General features: G+C 51.1%; 1 protein-coding gene across 1 annotated transcript; it reads left to right on the top strand.

Moving 5' to 3' along the window:
• Positions 1-3,135: 3,135 nt before the first annotated feature.
• LOC114690491 (angiotensin-converting enzyme-like protein Ace3) lies at positions 3,136-17,221 on the top strand. Its single transcript, XM_028865324.2, has 15 exons — positions 3,136-3,263; positions 3,357-3,493; positions 3,862-4,020; positions 4,264-4,351; positions 4,475-4,618; positions 5,424-5,615; positions 5,696-5,793; positions 5,881-6,053; positions 6,427-6,650; positions 6,794-6,938; positions 9,049-9,147; positions 9,325-9,447; positions 13,924-14,108; positions 14,588-14,970; positions 16,607-17,221. The coding sequence occupies exons 1-14, from the start codon at positions 3,164-3,166 to the stop codon at positions 14,962-14,964; spliced, it is 2,244 nt and encodes a 747-aa protein (XP_028721157.1). The 5' UTR covers positions 3,136-3,163; the 3' UTR covers positions 14,965-14,970; positions 16,607-17,221.
• The last annotated feature ends 188 nt before the right edge of the window (positions 17,222-17,409 follow it).

The following is a 17,409-nucleotide window of genomic DNA, read 5'->3' as shown; positions in this document are numbered from 1 at the left end:
CCTCTAGATTGTTCCGGTCCATACACCACAGACTTTAATTCCCCTCCCCGCCCTCTTCCCGACCTGTGTTTTGTCATTTGTTTGCCAGAAGAAGGCCACTGTCACGTAACCTCCTTTCCTATTTTTATAAACTACAGAGGTTTGTGCTGCCTTTCGGGGCTGTGGGCAACGTGAGGTCACCAGACTGAGGGCAAAGAATTTCACCATGTGGTTACCCTGGCAAAGTCTAATCTCCTGGACACATGTGTGCACGCAAGTGTGCGCACTCACACGCTCAAGCACCCAGTGTAGGGCTCAGAAGACAACTTACAGGAGTCTGTTCTCTCCTTCAGAAGGAATCTGTGGGCGGAACTCCCGGTTGTCAGGCTGGTGCAACAAGAGCTTTACCCACCATGCCCTCTTGCCAGCTTTACCCACCATGCCCTCTTGCCTGAGCCCATCTTATCTTGTTTTTGTTGCATGGAGGGCAGGGCATGTGCACATGCAGATAGCACGGAGCATGCGTGGAGGTCAGAGAACACCTGGCAGAAGCTGGTTCTTTCCTTCTACTGTGTGGGACCTGGAGACCAGCTTGTCAGGCTGGCACCTCTACTGAGTCCGTTCATCAGCCCTCCACTTTAGTTTTTGAGACAAAGTTTCTCACTGAACCAGGAGCTTGCCAATTCCACTAACCTACTGGCCAGGAAGCCCGAGAGTGCCTGCTGTCGCTGCTCCTGCCAGACTGGACATGCAATGCCGTGCCCAGCCTTTATAGGGAATCTGGGGATTTGAACTCAGGTCCTTAGGCTCACACAGCAAGCGCTTTCCCAACTGAGTCGTCATCATAGTCCCTCCCTCACACTTTTTGAAACATTATAGTTGTTTTGGACTTTTTGTGTCTTGAGACAGGAGTCTTGCTATGTAATCCAGACTGACCTCAGATGCTCAGTTTTCCTACCTCAGCCTCCTGAGTACTGGGGTGATATGCATCTGCCAACATTCTCAAACATTACACATGTTCAGACTCCTATTTATGTTTACTTGGGTGAGTGAGGAGCGGTGGAGTCCACCTGAAAGTTGGCAGAGAAAGAGGAGGTAGTGATCCTCCTGCCTCAGCATCCCAAGCACCAAATTACAGGTATGAACTACCATACCAGGCCACCTGGCCAGCACATATTTTTCATGACTCATCCATGAGTTTATTTTAAATTGCATTTATTTATTGGGGTTGCTTACCACAGCACACCTGGGGAGATCTGAGGACAACTTCAAGGTCTTTCCTTGATGGGATCTGCTCCACTTCACTGTCTCTGTCATTGTCTGGAACCAGAGCATTTGGATTGGAGTCCAACTTCCATTATTTGCTGCTGTGTGTCTGTGAGCAAGGTCCATAGGCCCTCTACTTGTCTCCATCTGAAAATGGGGTTTGTTACAAGGACTGTGACGGTGAAAGTCCCCTCATGGTGTCCAGTACCTGCAAAGTTCTCTGTGGAGCTGGCTATTGTAGCCACAATTGACCTTAGATTTTCTCTTCTGAGAAGATTCACTTCTGAGTCATCTATGCGAGCTGTAGAAGTTGCTCAGTCCATAGAGTGCCTGCCTAGCATTCACAAAGCTCTGGATGTAACCCCCAGCACCACATAAACCAGGATTGGCAGCACAGGGGAGAGGAGGGGGTTCAAGAGGTCAAGGCCATCCTCAGCTAGGGAAGTCCAAGGCCAGACTGGGCTCCAAGAGACCCTTCCTATAAAGGGGTCGTGGCTGGGAGGAAAGAAGGAAGGAAAAAGAAATCAAGCCTTCTGGCTTCTGACTTTATGAAAGATATCACATCTATACTGTAGGTGGTGACTGGCTGCTGGACCCAGGTGCCAGTGTTGCAGCTTTGTGGCAGAGGCACTGTGACCTCCCCAACATTGCCAGGAACTCCAGCAGCTACTCACTTCTCCATTGTATCCTCTGACTACTGTCTGGAGTCCCTTTTCTCCTTTTCTAGCTCAGCTCTGCATTTTGCATTTGCTGGGCATGGTGATACATGCTTTGGCTTCCTGAATTCCCTCAGTTAAGGCAGAAACATTTTTAGTTCAAGACCAGCCTTAGGCTACAGAGCAAGACCCATCTCAACAGTGCAAAAATGTATGCTTCTTTTAGACAGGGGTGTTGCCATTCACCATCATGCCTGGTGCCCCAAATCCTGTCTTAATGTCTCTATGCCTGAAGCAAGAAGGCTTAACCAGCCCAACCCTCTTTCCTTAGACTTTAAAGTGTTTTGACAACAATGACTAATCTTTGGGGGTGGAGTTATGTGGTCAGCATCAGTGATCACGGTGTCAGCACATGTAAAAGGGGTGGGGGTCCTGGACTGAGGGTAAAGGAGACACATGGTGTAAGGAGTCTGCAGGAACAGGGATGTGAGTCCAAGAAAGAACCCTAGAGTGCAATGGATTGGGCTGCTCTCCCCAAGTCTATGCATCAGTGTACTTGGGAGTCACCAAGAGCTCGCAGGGAACAGGGTCTCATGGTTGGTTTGGAAACCAATCTCAGGTATTCATGGACATGGACCCTGAATGGAGGGGACCAGCCACACTTCTCCACACCCCACAGAGTCCTGATGGCTTCTACTAAAGCAGATATCAGGGGAAGAGAAAGGAGCCCTGGGGTTGATCACTTGTCTCCTGAGAGAAAAAAGGCCAAAAATATAGGTCTAAGAGGCCAAATTAGAAGAACCTGGGAAGACAACTAGGTTTTCAGTCTAAAGACCCAAAAATGTAACATCCACCCATCCACCATGTATCCATCTATCCATCCAACAACTCTCCCCATCCAACATCCCACTTACACAAGTGACCCCAGCCTGTGAAGAGGGATGTCTCATCAGTCCCTAGCCAAAGCCCAGGGCTCCTCCAACCCAGGGAAAAGTGACCAAATAGAATAAGTTCTGGCTTAAAAGTCAAATTCTCCTCTGAGATCTGCCGCTAGTGAGCCACGTACACCAAGTCACATGACTTGACTCTTCTGGGCCTCAAATGGTCCTCATCTGCATAATGGGGGCAGTTGCACAAGAAGCTGGGTGGGCAGTCTTTCTATTCTAACATTCTATGGTAGACCCTTTGGCCCCTGATGTCACAAATATGGAGCTGACTTGTGATTGGCCATTGCCTCTCCCGGCTCTGCTGTTCTCTTGGTCATGGGAACAAGATGGACTTGCCCTGGACCTTCCCTACTTGTGCTCCTCTATTATGGACAGCTCTTGTCATGGCTCAGGACTGTGGGAGAGCCAAACTTAGGTATGGCTGGGACCTGAAGGAGCATAGGACCCAATAAGAGGACTGGGAAGGGGCAGTCTCTTCCCCAGGCCCACATGACCCCCTTCCCTGCAGATGAGTTCTACAATGAAACTCAAGCGAAGATGTTCCTGCAGTTTTATGAGCAAACAGCCCAAGTTGTGTTGAGCGAGTTCATGGAGGCCACTTGGAACTATGTCACCAACATCACCAGGCAAAATCGAGAGAACATGGTGTGGTACCATTTCCCCCTAGATCCTCCCTCCCCTTGATCTTCTTAGGGATTCTGGAGGTTGGGGATCATAGTTCCTGCCCTGTGTCCATCGTATGTGGAAAGAGGGACACTCCAAATCATACATCAAAGTGGGCTACTACATCTCAGTGGCCTTGAATTTTCTTTACGTAAGAATTTCTGGATTCTTTGCCCTTGCAAGTTTTACCTCCTTGCTTTTAAGGACTTTGAGCATCCTCTCCCTTTTAGCAAATCTTCAATAATTCTGGACCCTTAAAGCAGGTTTTGAGGCTGTGGCCTCAGAATTCAGTGTGGGACCCGTACTGCATCCCCCAACCTGCACAATCAATATGATGACCTTCTTTCCAGCTGCAGAAGGAGGTGGAGAGGTCTCAGTTCATGTTGTACTTTAGTACCCGAGCCCGCTTGTTTAAGACAGACCAATTCCAGGACCCGGAAGTGAAGCGCATGCTGAGTAAGCTGCAGAACGTAGACAAGTCGGCCTTGCCCACGGAGGAGCTTCGGGAGGTGATAGACAGAGCCCCAGCCTCCAAGCACACGCTTTCTGCACCCCAGGGGAGGGTGGGTCAGGTCTGCCTGGGAACCAAGAGTATCTGGGGCAGGAGGGGGTGTTGGTGGGTGGAACTAGCGCTTCTTCTAGAGGAGGAGGGGGGTACTTTAACCAGGTTACCTCTCTTGACTTGGTGGGACTAGTGTTGGGAGTGGGCCCACAGGCATGGGCCTGCCCTGGGTGACACCTGCCCCCCCCAGTACAACAGACTTCTGACCTACATGGAGACAACATATAGTACAGCTGAAGTGTGCCTGAATGAGGGTCCCTGCTTGTCTCTGGAGCCTGGTGAGCAACCAAGCCCTGCCCCTGACCTCAAAGGTGTTCTTTTGCTGAAGAAGCACCTAGGGTGGGTGAGAGTAAAGATAGGTGGGCATGGTGTCCTATGTGTGGCTCCTATTCTGGGCACAGACCTCGAAGAAATCATGGCTACCTCCAGGGACCAGAAGGAGCTCCTATGGGCCTGGCAGGGCTGGCGGGATGCCGTGGGTCGTCAGATTCGTCCTATCTTTGAGTACTATGTACAGCTCAGCAACGAGGCTGCACAATATAATGGTAAGCAGGCTGGGCATGATGTCTTAGGTCAATGCCCAGGAAAAGAAAGAAGCCAAATCATCAGAGGGTACAGGCAACAGCAGAATGGGTGTGAATAGTGTGGGGGGAACATGAGCCTTGTCACTGGGTCCTGATAATAAGATAGAGTCTACACTGTGGGCTGGGTGCTGGGGAGACCCTGAGACTTTGTAAGTGAAAAGACAGATGTCTGCCTTATGGACTTCCTCCTGGCAGTCTGACTGGGAGGTGAGCCTCATCCAGTACACACGCATCTCTAATGCCGCTTCATATGATGCGGTGGAGGAAGGGGCTGCTGAGGTTAGAGGGGGAAGAGGAGAACTTCAGATATATGGTCAGGTCACTCTGACATTTACTCATGCTGGAAAGATGAATAGCGGGCCGGTAGGAAGAAAGAAAGTATCCTCACAGAGACCCTGCACCACAGTGGGAGGAAACTAGGGTTTTAGGAGATCAGAAAGAAACCCACATGACCACAGGGCTTCGGGTGACTTGGGGTTTGGGACATGGCCGTAGGAAAGGATAAGACGTTACAAGGCATGACCAGGAGCTCCCACTGTGGGAGTCACTCAATGCTTTCTACCTCTGAATGAGTCTAGAGTGGGCAATGCCTTGGGAGGTTGTGTTCGCACCTAAGACCCCACCCCCAACCCCGAGGAGCAGGAAGGTAGAAATGATTCCTTGGACCGTGTCTGGGTCTCCTCCTTGCCACTTCATTGGATGCATGATGGTACGGTGAGCACTGATGAGTCTGGTGGGCACTGCTGAGTTTCTTCTCCTATCTTAGGGTACGAAAACATGGGGGCTTTGTGGAGGTCCAAGTACGAGTCTGAGACCTTTGAGCAGGACCTGGAGCAGCTCTATGAGGAGCTGCAACCGCTCTACCTGAACCTGCATGCCTATGTGCGCCGCTCACTGTACCAATACTATGGGCCTGAGCTCATCAACCTGCGGGGGCCCATCCCTGCCCACCTCCTGGGTAAGGGCCAGACCGGTGGCCAAGGGAGACAGGCAGGAAGGTCACTCTTGCCTCTCCTTAACCCTTCACCCCCTTTCCAGGGAACATGTGGGCTCAGTCGTGGGAAAACATCCTAGACCTGGTCCTGCCCTACCCAAAAAAGCCACCGGAGGATATCACAAAGATCATGAAGAGCCAGGTCAGTGCTGAGCCTTTGGATGTCCCCATCCCACAATCCCCTTGGGCAAACAGGCTGACAGAACCATGGGACCCCTTTTCCCCACAGCACTGGAAGCCTGAAAAAATGTTTCATGAGGCTGACATCTTCTTTACCTCTATGGGCCTGCTGCCTGTCCCACCGGACTTCTGGATAAAATCGATGCTGGAGAGGCCAGTTGACGGGCGGGATGTGGAATGCCATGCCTCATCCTGGAAATTCTACAGACCTGACGACGTCAGGTGTCTACAGCCAGCATAGTCTGCAGCCAGCACCCTGCTCCCACCCGCCTTCTGTTTCTCCACTGGCCATGTAGCAAGGAGCAGGCAGGGGAGAGCAGGGCAGGGGAGAGCAGGGCAGGGGAGAGCAGGGCAGGGGAGAGCAGGGCAGGGGAGAGGGGAAGGAGATTCAGAAGCAGGGTGAAGAAAAGTGGATGCAGGAAGGCGCAGACGTGGTCACTGGGTGGATATAGGGTCTAGAGTGGGAAAATATGGCAGCCAAGGCTCTCTGGCCTCCAGCTTGATGGCCTCAATGCCCTCATGAAGTTTGAATGAAGAAGCTTTGAGTGTCCCCAGGGCATCCCCATGCTCCTTGACCCCTCCCCTTTAACCCTAGGGTAAAGAAGTGCACCGAGGTGACCATAGAAGACCTGCTCTCCATCTTCCACCAGATGGGCCATATCCAGTACTACTTGCAGTTCCAGAACCTCTCTATAATCTACCAAGAAGGGGCCAGCCCAGCCTTTGAAGAGGCTGTGGGGTCAGTGATCACCCTCTCGGCCTCTTCCCATAAGCACCTGATCACCAGAGGTCTGCTCGGACAACAGTACCTGGATGCAGGTGATGGGGATCAAAGGGATAACAGAAGGGCAGCCTGAGCCTGGGGCTTCAGCTAGGGAGAGGGGGACTAAAGCCCTCAGGGCAAGGCTGAAGAAAGGGAGGACCAAGAAGCTGTCTCCTGATTGCCCCAACCCCATCCCCAGAGGAGGAGGTCAACTACCTGTTGAGCATGGCCTTGGAGAAGATTGCCTTCATCCCGTTCAGCTACATGGTAGATGCGTTTCGTTGGAAGGTCTTTGATGGCACGATTACCAAGACCGTCTACAACCAGGAGTGGTGGAACCTCAGGTGGGGAAGGCAGGTGCCTGGCGAGAGTGCGGGTGTTGATGTCCTAGGAAGCTGGAGAAGCCATGCCATGTGTGCTGTTTGCTGTCACCAGGCAAAAGCATACAGACTGAAATGCATAGAGCCAGCACCGTGCCCATGAGGCCTTGTTCTGAATCTGGTGCCAACAGTGAGCAGGTCTTTTAACGTTCCTAGGCCTTTGTCTCATCTGTGAAACGGGGACCCTGGCAGTGGCTCTATCTGCTCTGTGCGTGACCAGGAGTCTCACACCATGAAATCATCTAGGCCTCTTCGAGAACAGAGCAGTAACTGTTGTGGTGGCACATACCTGTAATCCTAGCACCTGGGAGGTGGAGGCAGGAGGGTCAGGAGACAGGAGGAGAAGACAGGGTCTTGCAGGCATGGCCAGCAGCTCGTTGGCTGCATAGCCGGCTGGAGGTCAGCCTGGACCACATGAGATTCTGTCTTCAAAAGACAAATGCAAAAAAAAAACCCAAAAGGCTCAGAATATAACAATGGCCAACAAGCAGGCCTATGCTGCCTGCTCCCTCCACAGAAGGCCAGGAGAAGGGATGGTAGAGGCCTGAGCACTTTGCTTGTTGGAAAGAATTCCCACGGGAGAAAGGCAGGTCCATCACCCCAACACACATGCACGATGAAGCCTGAGCATCCTCAGACTACAGAAAAGCTCAGCAGCTACCAAGCAGGTCAGTTGATTGGACAGAAAATGCCCATAACCGAGCCGGGCAGTGGTGGCACACCCAGCACTTGGGAGGCAGAGGCAGGCGGATCTCTGTGAGTTCAAGGCCAGCCTGGGCTACCAAGTGAGTTCCAGGAAAGGCGCAAAGCTACATAGAGAAACCCTGTCTCGAAAAAACAAAAAAAAAAAAAGAAAAGAAAAAAGAAAAAAAGAAAATGCCCATAACCAAGGCTTCTCCATGTCTATCAGGCATCAGATTACCAAGTCCAAGACTTCTGGACACACATGTGGCCTATGTACAGCTCTGCACCAGGCCTTTGTGCCCATTTGGATCTTTGCAACTGTCCGATGGGTGCCCTGGCTCAATGTGCTTTCAGCAGCCAACATTCAGGGTCATATAACAAGCCCAGGGTCACACCGTATTCTAGCATGTGACAGAGCTGACTGCCCGTGCCCTCCAAGTGTGGCCACGCCAGCCATCAGGGCACCCAACAGGGGGCCCTTTTCCTCCTCTATCATGCATGCCCACCATCAACCAGCCAATGAAACCCAGGGGCAGAGTGAGGGCTGCCATTCCTTGGGATATAAAAAGAACCTTCAGGAAAGATGCCCCCCAGTACTCTCTTGACTCCAGGGACTGATCAGAGGTACCAGTGAGCCAACAATACAGCAACGAACCTTCTCATAGGTATTTCCTCCCAGAGCTTGGCATTTCATCTGTTTCACAACAAAACTCAGATCCCCTCAGCTGTGTGGTCTCCCACAGTCACACAGCTCAGAGGCCCTGCATCAGAGCTCCAGGTGACTGGAGTCTGCCAGTGACTTACGTCCTGTGTCCTGCGACCAGTTCCCTGGCCTTAAAACTTTGACTGATCTGTAAAATGGGAACAGTACTAATACTACAACAGCACAGGGACACTTCTGGGGACAGAGTTTCTTTGTATAGCCCTGGCTGTCCTGGAACTCGCTCTGTAGACCAGGCTGCCCTCGAACTCACAGAGTCCTGGAATTAAAGGCATGTGCCACCACACCCGGCTTTCTATTTTCTTCTTAGCACTGTTTAGATTAAATGACCTGTTACTGGTCTATAGTCTGACTCTCCATCATTAGGATAGATGCAAGCAAGAACCTGACCTCACTCAATCCCTTGATGGTATCTCCAGAGCCAGGCCAGTGTTGAGTGACAGGAGTCCATATGAAGAGCAGTGGACATGCTCAATCACTGTTGACCACTGTTACTGCAATTTCCGAGTCTTGATTCCATGTGTTCACACTTGTCTAGTTAAGGAAAATGCACTGAATGGCCTCTGCAAGCCAGGCCCAGATTGGCTGAACACACACGTGTTTCAAACAAGAAAAGGCCCTGAGAACCTTCCAGGATCCACGGCCACGCCCCTGTCTCTCTCCCACCAGGTTGAAGTACCAGGGCCTGTGCCCACCTATTCCTCGGTCAGAAGATGATTTTGACCCAGGGGCCAAGTTCCACATTCCTGCCAGCGTGCCCTATGTCCGGTAAAGGTCTGGGCCCTGTTGGCAGAGCTGGCTGGGATCTGGGAGACACGGGGCCTGGGTGGAGAAGTTCCAGAAAGTGCAAAGATGGGCTCCTGTGACCACTCCATGCCCCAGCAGGTCTAGACTTCCCACACCCGGCCTCCCCTCCGCAATCTGACTTCTCCTTCCTCCACCCAGGTACTTCCTTAGCCTAGTACTCCAGTTTCAACTTCATGAAGCACTGTGCAGGGCCGCAGGCCACGTGGGCCCTCTGCACCGCTGTGACATTTTTAACTCCAAGGTGGCCGGGAAAATGCTGGGGTGAGTGTATACCCCCCATCTTCCCTCGGTTCCCACTGTCTCCCTCCAAGCAAGCCTGGCTGCAGACTCTCCCTCCCCATGGTGCCCCCTGGGCCCCCTGAGCAACTGCACTGAGCTGACATTCTGGTGGAAGTGCTTTCCCACGCCCGACTGCAGTTTCCTACATTATTGACACAAGCTCGTTTTTTTTTTTAAATTTATTTATTTTATATCCCGACTGCAGCCTCCCCTCCCCTACTTTCTCTCCACCACCACCCCAGTCCACCCTCCTCCGTATTACCTCAGAAAGGGGCAGGCCTCCCAAGGGCATTAGCAAAGCCTGGCATATGGAGCTGCCATAAGACCAAGCACCTCCCCCTGTATTCAGACTGGGAGTGGGTGGGCATGGGAACTGGAGGGATGGGGGGCACGTGGACAGAGGGGGAGAGTGCTGAGAAAGATGACTGGAAAGGGGGCCTTTACGGAGTAGGGTTAAAGCCTGATGCAAGGGAAACTTTCATGAGTCTACAAAGATGGCCCCAGCTAAGACTCCTGGCAGCAGTGGATGTATAACCTGAACTGGCCGTCCCCTGTGGTCGGATTGGTGGCTCCGGTAGTCATGGGAGAGCCTTCATCTAGTGACTGATGGGGGCAGATACAAGCCTGGTCTTTGTACCCTGCTGCGATCAGAGACATGTTGAGCATGCACACACATTCACACGTGCAGTCAATCAACTTGTCTCCCATGGAAAGCTAGGGCCAGTGTCCTGCCTCAGCCTTTAAGCCACCAGAATCCCCTTCCTCTACCCTTGTGAACATCTGGCTGTCCTCTCCTTTGGTCGTTTGCCTTTCCTGACTCTTCCCCGAGATGCTCAGCTTGACTCCCAGGCCAACCGAAGTTATTTTTACTTCAGCCTCGTGACACACCTCTGGCCAGCCTGTGGTCCACTCTAATCCTCCACTCCACTCTTTTCTCCTGCATTTGGTGTCTAGCCCATTCCTTCCCAGATCCGCTGTTGTGGCCCTGGTTTTTGGCCTTGATGCCTACTTGAAGGGTAGGTAGAGGACCTAAACTGAACACGCAAAGTGTTCTCTGTGACAGGTGGACATGGACTCTGGGTTCTCTCTCCATGTTTCACACTGGCCGCTCTTGACTTTGGAAGGCAGAAAATTGTCATTGACCGTTTACAGAGAAGTGACTTCATGGTGTGTTCATTCGTTTAGCAAGAAGGAAGTTCATGCTTTGAGTCCAGAACTGCTTGCAAAACGTTGCAATCAATGGATGGTTCGTCTGCCCCCTGCTTCACCATGGACACTCCTGGTCTGATAAGGGCCTGAATTCCAGGCTTGGACACCATTCTCTGGGCAGTGGCAGAGGAGAGGCTTCCAAGAAAGGAGGTGTCACCTCCATCAGTCTAGAGATACAGGCCCTGGTGACATCACATCAGGTCTTCCAGTTCATTCACTGAGTTGGAGGGTCCACCCACTGGCCAGGTCATTGCCCTCTTGACTGCTGCTGAATTTGGTCTGTTTCTTTAACCGTTTAAGGTCACTTTGAGCTTTGTTTCTGCCTTCCAGAGGATTAGCGATGCATGACCTAATATCCCCAGCTTGGGTTTTAGATTTTTAGTTATGCTGGCTTTTTGAGACATGGTCTTGTAGTATAGACCAGACTAGCCTCAAACTTGAGATCCTCCTACACCTGCCTCCCTGGAGTGCTGGGATTATGGGTATGTACCACTATGTCTGGCTTCCTTTATATTCACAATGAGTTTGTCTATGGCTTCTCCATCCACTTTAGCAATCACCGGGCCACGTGGAGTAGAAGGACGGGTCCTCTGGGCTTTGTGTCTAGAGAAAGCCGGTGGCGTGACAGCCACCTTCTCTGTCAATCCTCCCCTCCTTTATACATAGGGAGAGGTACATATGTGTACATACACAAGTGAGAGCCTGACTGGCTATCACTCCATCTCTGATTTCTCTCTGGGCTCTAGCTGCTTGTCTTGTTCATTCAGTATTTACTTACAACAGGGATGATTAGCCACCCTGTGTCCAGCAGGGGGCAATAGACCATGAAATAAATGAATCCTCTAGCATTAACGAGGAGGCTGAAGAGAAGACAAGACTTTAGTGACTTTAGGGTTAGGAAGACTTTAGGGTTAGGAAGACTTTAGGGTTAGGAAGTTCAGCCGGAAACCAGAGAGATGCCTGTCCCCAGATGCAGACATGGAAGAAAAAGATGTGTTTTCTTCACATCAGCTCACTTCTAACTCGCCTTCATCCCGCTTGCTTAGTGAGGCATTTGACCTCAGTCATCCCCCACTTCTCTCCTCCACCCCACTCAGTGTAAACAGGACTCCGTGTTTGACTTAAGCCCAAAGCACGTGACACTGTTCATCAGTCCCCTGCTTCGCTGTCTACACCCCTGGTCTGAGAAGACCCTGAATTCTAGGCTGAACAACTTGTACACCATTCTCTGGGCAGTGGACAGATGAGAGCCTTCTAAGAAGGGGTGTCACAAGCTTTGGGGGATGATTAACTCGCAACAGAGGGGAATGCAGGAGAAGGAGGGGAGGGGTGGGGAGGGGCTTTGGGAGTGAAGGGGGCAGGAAGCTGGAGTTCCCAGGCCTGCCTTGACAGCCACATAATATCCTCATGGGAGAAAGGACTCATTTTGTAAGAGAAAAAGTTTATTCACAAAACGGCCAAGTGCGAGGAGTCGGAGACCAAGTCCCAGCACACTGAGGAGAGAGCACGGAGATATTTATGGGTTCTGGTGAGAGGAAAGGTGATTGGAGGTTAAGAAAACATGAAACAGCTGAAGTTTGGAAGGTTTACTCAGGTTTCCCCAGGTTCATGAGGATGGGGTGGGACAGAAAAGAGGGAGATTCTTTCCCAGTCTTCTGCCTAGTAGCTTCCATGTGCTTCTGCTATCTGAACCCATCCTCCATGCAAGTACTGGGTGAGTTCTGGTGGGAATAGAGAGTGAAAGTGGACCTCGGATAGTTTCTCAAAGTCCCCCAGCTTTGGTGGGCCTGGTATCATCTGTGGACTTACCATTTTGGAGACTGAGGCAGTCCCAGAACCAGTGCTACAGCCTTTTATTGACAGCTTGGAGCTGGACCCTGGTCACACATCCCACAGCCTGCAGAGCGGTTTCCACAGAGGCAGATTCTCAGGAGTCAACGCCATTCTCTCAATTGTATGTGGTGGTACAAGTTTGTACTCCCAGCGTCCAAGAGGCTGTGTGTGGCTGGAGGATTCTGAGTGCAAAGCCACCCTGGCCTACATAGTGAGACCCTAGCCCACACCAGCTTTTTCCTTTACCCAGGATCTGAAAAACTTGAATCAGTTGGGAGTCATGGTTTTTTTTTCCTCCTATTCTACTCTTAACAGCTCTGTGCCTTTGTTCTCTAGTATTAAATCTTAACAGATTTTCCCTCGGTGATCTCCTTTCTTTTTCCTTTCTTCCTTTGTTTCTTTTCTTGAAATGCTGGGGAAATCACACACGCTAGGCAAATGTGCTCCATAGTTTCTGCCAAGTCTCTGCTGGCCTTCAGTTCCTATGTCCAGCTCCAGCTGTTTATGAATAATATGTACAAATCCGGCAAGTTACAAATTCCTCCATCAGTATGTGACGTGATACTAACTACAGTGAAGGGCATCATGGGAGGTCATGTTACTGATGAGGAAATGAAGGCTGAGTCTCTCTCATTTAGCCTCTTAAATACCTAGGGTTATAATGGTCTATAAGTAGCATTGCTGGGCTTTGAACCTGGGTGCCCCATACAGTGACCTCTAACCTCCCATGTTGCACCTCTTTCCTGATCAGACCCTGGAACAACAGGTTGAGAAATAACATCTGCCCAGTACTGTTGCTTGGCAAGGCCAGGGTAAAGAGCCTGGAGCTCTGGCGTTGGCACCCTCTGCAACCTCCCATGGTGAATGCAGTGAGCCTGCCATCTGCCACCGAACCCTGGGTGTGCCTCAAGATAGCTGATATTTGTGCGGCCCTGCAGGCGTTACACAGAGATCCTCCCACGCTCCCACCACTTGAATTCTCTCAATCCTTCCCTGTGCGGCCAAGAAGGACCGAAGGACTGTTGCTACCTCAAATACATCAGGGTAAACAGAGGCTCAGGCTGGCTGCCTGTTTGAGTTGAGAATAACAATGCCCACAGTGACACTAATGCCCCAATCAGCAGCAACAGTTGGTGTTTTTGGCTTCCCAGAATGCTAGCAACCCTGTCCTGTTACCTCCACTTATGGAGATGAGAATTGAGCCTCAGATGAGTTATTTGTTCAAGGTCTTTCAGAAACAGAACTGAGAGACACACCCAGGTGAATCTTGCTTCCGAAAGAGTGATCGCATCTACTATGCTGAGCTCGGGGGTCCTGGCTGGCAAAGTTCAGGAATTAGAGTTGTGGATACTGAGGGGTCCCAGCAGCACCTGCTGATATTCCCTCATGGCCTCACAGCTAACTCCACTCCTGCAGGGATGTCCTGAAGCTGGGCTCCAGCCGGCCTTGGCAGGAGGTCCTAATGGAGATGACTGGAGAGCCCAGTATATCCACCGAGGCCATGTTGTCTTACTTCAAGCCACTGCTGACCTGGCTGGTGAATGAGAACGTGCAGCAGGGGGACATCCTCGGCTGGCCAGACTTCAGCTGTTCTTTTGAAGGTTGGACAAAACTAACTTTGGCCCTAGTTCTGAGGCAGCTTGAGGCCCTGCCCTATCATGTTCTGGGTCAATCCTAAACTCTAGTCAGTTTATGGCCTGGCATGAGCCAGCACAGAAATAGAGTTTGATGACTCCCCTATGTACCAGGTCTGGAACAACCTCAGCCAGTTCCACATCCATACAAAGTGGCTTTCCTTGTACATCATCCAGCAAGACTGCCAAGCTGGCCTCTGGTCAGTGGGCAGGAGCCCCCAAACTGGGGTCTGTGGTTATGTCACCCCACCCACCTACATCTGCTCTTCCTTCTTTTTTTTTTTTTTTTTTTTTATGCTCCCTCACTGCAAGGCAATTCCCTTACCTGTGGCCTGAGGCTGAGAGAGAAGACAGTGTTCATCAGGTCCTTTCTGGCAACCACAGGAGACCCTAGGGCCCCTTCCTCAGGCTTTCTTGCTCTGTAAGACTTTTTTTTCCCCCCACAGAAAAAACCACAAGCAGAAAAGCGTCATTCCTGGGTATGCAGCTGGTGCCTGACCGGGCACAGCTCGGCCAGTGGGTGCTGCTAAGTATTTGTTTGGTCATGCTCCTCTTCATCCTGGGGCTGGGCTGTAGGCTGCACTACTTGGAAAAACAGTCACTGGACAAGGACACTCTGATCCTCACCACCCTGCCTTACACCTACTTCCTGGGCATAGCCATGAAACCCCATCAGGCAGCCCAAAAGCAGTGGATCCTGCTGAGTCTCTGCTTCAGCCTAATACTGTGCTCCATCGGCCTGCTCATTTGGATTCTCACACAACACCAGAGAAAGCCTCCCTGGATGACAACTGAGTCACAGAGTTGGGAGTACCCATCATAGAGACTGGTGAGATTGGGGCACAGGGCAGCTGGGCGGCTGAGACAGGATGAAAGCCAGGGAGGCTCTGGTCTGCAGGCACAGCGCCCAGCTTGGAATCGGGTGCAGCTGTGCAGATCTGTGACCATGTGTGACTGTGTTTGCAAAGCTATGAGGCAGGCACAGGTGACTGACCTTGTGTGATCCATGTGTGTCCCGGGTTCCAGGCCGACCAGACTTGCCCACCCACGGTGGCTGGAAAACAATGTTTTAGGAAGTCAGTGGCTGTGTCCCTTGGAAGCCAGCCTCTACACCAAGTCATACCGAGCACTGATTTTCCACACATCCTGGTGTGTGTGTGTGTGTGTGTGTGTGTGTGTGTGTGTGTGGTGTGTGTGTGTGTGTTTTCAGGAGCTTAGCTATGTGGCTTGGCTAGGACTGCAGGATTCAAGGAATCTCTAAAGAAAGATCTGCTGCAGTCTGCTTATAAACTGTCCTTCAGCAGAACTAGGCATTCCTTTACGAATTGCTGATGCCCAGTTCCTGAGTCCTGTGTTCTGTATATAGCCTACAGCACTCTAATGATCCTTTATTGTGCCCTTTTGGTCTGCATAATCCAGGCCCCAAAAAGGCTCTTTGTTTGACCACCTGAAATGCAAGTAACCTCACAAACTGCCCCCTTGCTCTCCCCAGCCCAGCCCAGCCCTCACGAATGGAGACAGTGGGTAGCTAGGCACTGAGCCAGGCATGATTAATGATTGACTTCTTTAATATTTAAACAAAGCTCATCTCCAGTCACTCTGCTCCAGAGATAGCCTTGTTCAACACACACACACACCTGCTGCCTGGCCTGTTGCCCTGGAGAGAAAGAACAGGGCAAACAACACCTTTCCAGGCCCAGTGGGGGAAGGGAGCACAGGAAGAAGACAGCCATGAGGAGGGTATTTGGGATTTGATGTTCTAAGGATAATCTTGGGAAAGGGGGGGAGGGGCCCTTGCCCCTGCCCTTTCTAACTCATTCTCCCCTGCCTCCTGATCACAGTGATACCTCACTCAATATTTGCAGGTAAGTTAGGGCTGAAGCTCCAGGGACCCCTGGGAAGCCTGAGAGTCAATATCTGACAGAGAAAAGGGGAGATTTGAGGGGAAATGGTTATAACCAGAAGCCACAGAGAAGAGGCACCTGCTGGCCCAAGCATAAGACCAGCATCTCTCCAGCCCCAGCTTTCCTTATAGTATATATCTAAACTCAAATGTCACAGGTTGAGGAGACTCAGTAAAGACTGGGCTCCCTGATTTCAATCGCTGCCCAGAACTCTAGACCTCCTCCCCTTGTTCTTCCTGATCTAAAACACTTCCTACTCCAGCACCAGACTCTACAGCTCCCTGCTTGATGTCTCTATCACACATTCTGTTATTTATTTATTACTATAATGCCTTTATTGGTCCCCACTCTTAGCTGTTAGGTCCACAAGGATTAACATGCATCAGGAGTACTCTGTGTAATGTCTGATCGGCACGGGCCCGGATTCACAATGGGGGCTGGGAAAGGTTTGAATGAATAAGCAAATGAATGACTAGCTCATTGCCCAGCTCCAGCCTCTGAGCTCAGCAACCCAAACCCTGACTCTATGAGAGACACTGTCCCCCCTCCTCTCTTCCACAGCCAGCCTGCTCCCCACATTCAGGGACAGCCAAGACACCTCTGCCCCACAGGAGGCCACGCCTGGCAACCCTCTCATCTCTCAGCCACTGTGGCTGAGGTCCCCCACCAGGTATTGTGACTCTGTGTGGCACAGGCACATCCAGCCCAGGACTCCATGCCTCCCACCTGGACGACAGCAGAAGCCTCACTGAGCCTCCTTGGCCATCTACCCTCCCCCATCCACTATGTAAAATTTATTTCCGCCAGAATATTTGCTTCAAATGCCTCTTCGAATTTCCTTCCGAACATCAAACTGCTCAAGAACTCAGCTGTCCGTCAATTAAATCTGGATGTTCAAATTAGCACGGGAGGCTGTTTATCAGTTATTGTTTTGTTGTTTTTTCTGCATTTTCACCGTTCCCGTCACCCAGCTCAGCCCCTTTGCAGTGACACCATCCTTGGGCCTTTGCCTAAGGGGTGCCAGCTCCACTTTGAATGCTTGCTACTAAGACATGGCTCAAAATTGGTCTTGGGACCTTCTGTAAAGTTCCAAGTCCATCCAGGTGCTTAGTGAGTGGTGGTCCTTCTTGCCTCCTCTCCAAAAAACCTTTTTCAATAAACTTTGTCTCATTCCAATTTGCGTCTTCTAGTGAGCTCATTTTTCATCAGTACTCAGACACTTTTATCAGTGGTCACTTGCTAATAGGCAATTCTAGATCTGTTCCTTCTTGAAGATCTGCCTGTGAGCAAAGAGCCCGAGGCCTGTGAAGAAAATGCCGAAGATAACATTTTTTGTACACCTTCATGTGTATCCTACCTCATCT

This window comes from Peromyscus leucopus, chromosome 8b (genome assembly GCF_004664715.2).
Source record: "Peromyscus leucopus breed LL Stock chromosome 8b, UCI_PerLeu_2.1, whole genome shotgun sequence".
NCBI classification, from domain to species: Eukaryota; Metazoa; Chordata; class Mammalia; order Rodentia; family Cricetidae; genus Peromyscus; species Peromyscus leucopus.
The sequence above is the reverse complement of the archived record's forward strand: the minus strand, read 5'-3'. Positions and strand labels throughout refer to the sequence as shown.

Coding starts and splice junctions, on each gene's coding strand:
- LOC114690491 (XM_028865324.2), top strand. CDS start 3,164: ATGGGAACAAGATGGACTTGCCCTGGACCTTCCCTACTTGTGCTCCTC. Junction 3,494..3,861: donor GGCAAAATCGAGAGAACATG/GTGTGGTACCAT, acceptor CCTTCTTTCCAG/CTGCAGAAGGAGGTGGAGAG. Junction 6,054..6,426: donor TACAGACCTGACGACGTCAG/GTGTCTACAGCC, acceptor CTTTAACCCTAG/GGTAAAGAAGTGCACCGAGG.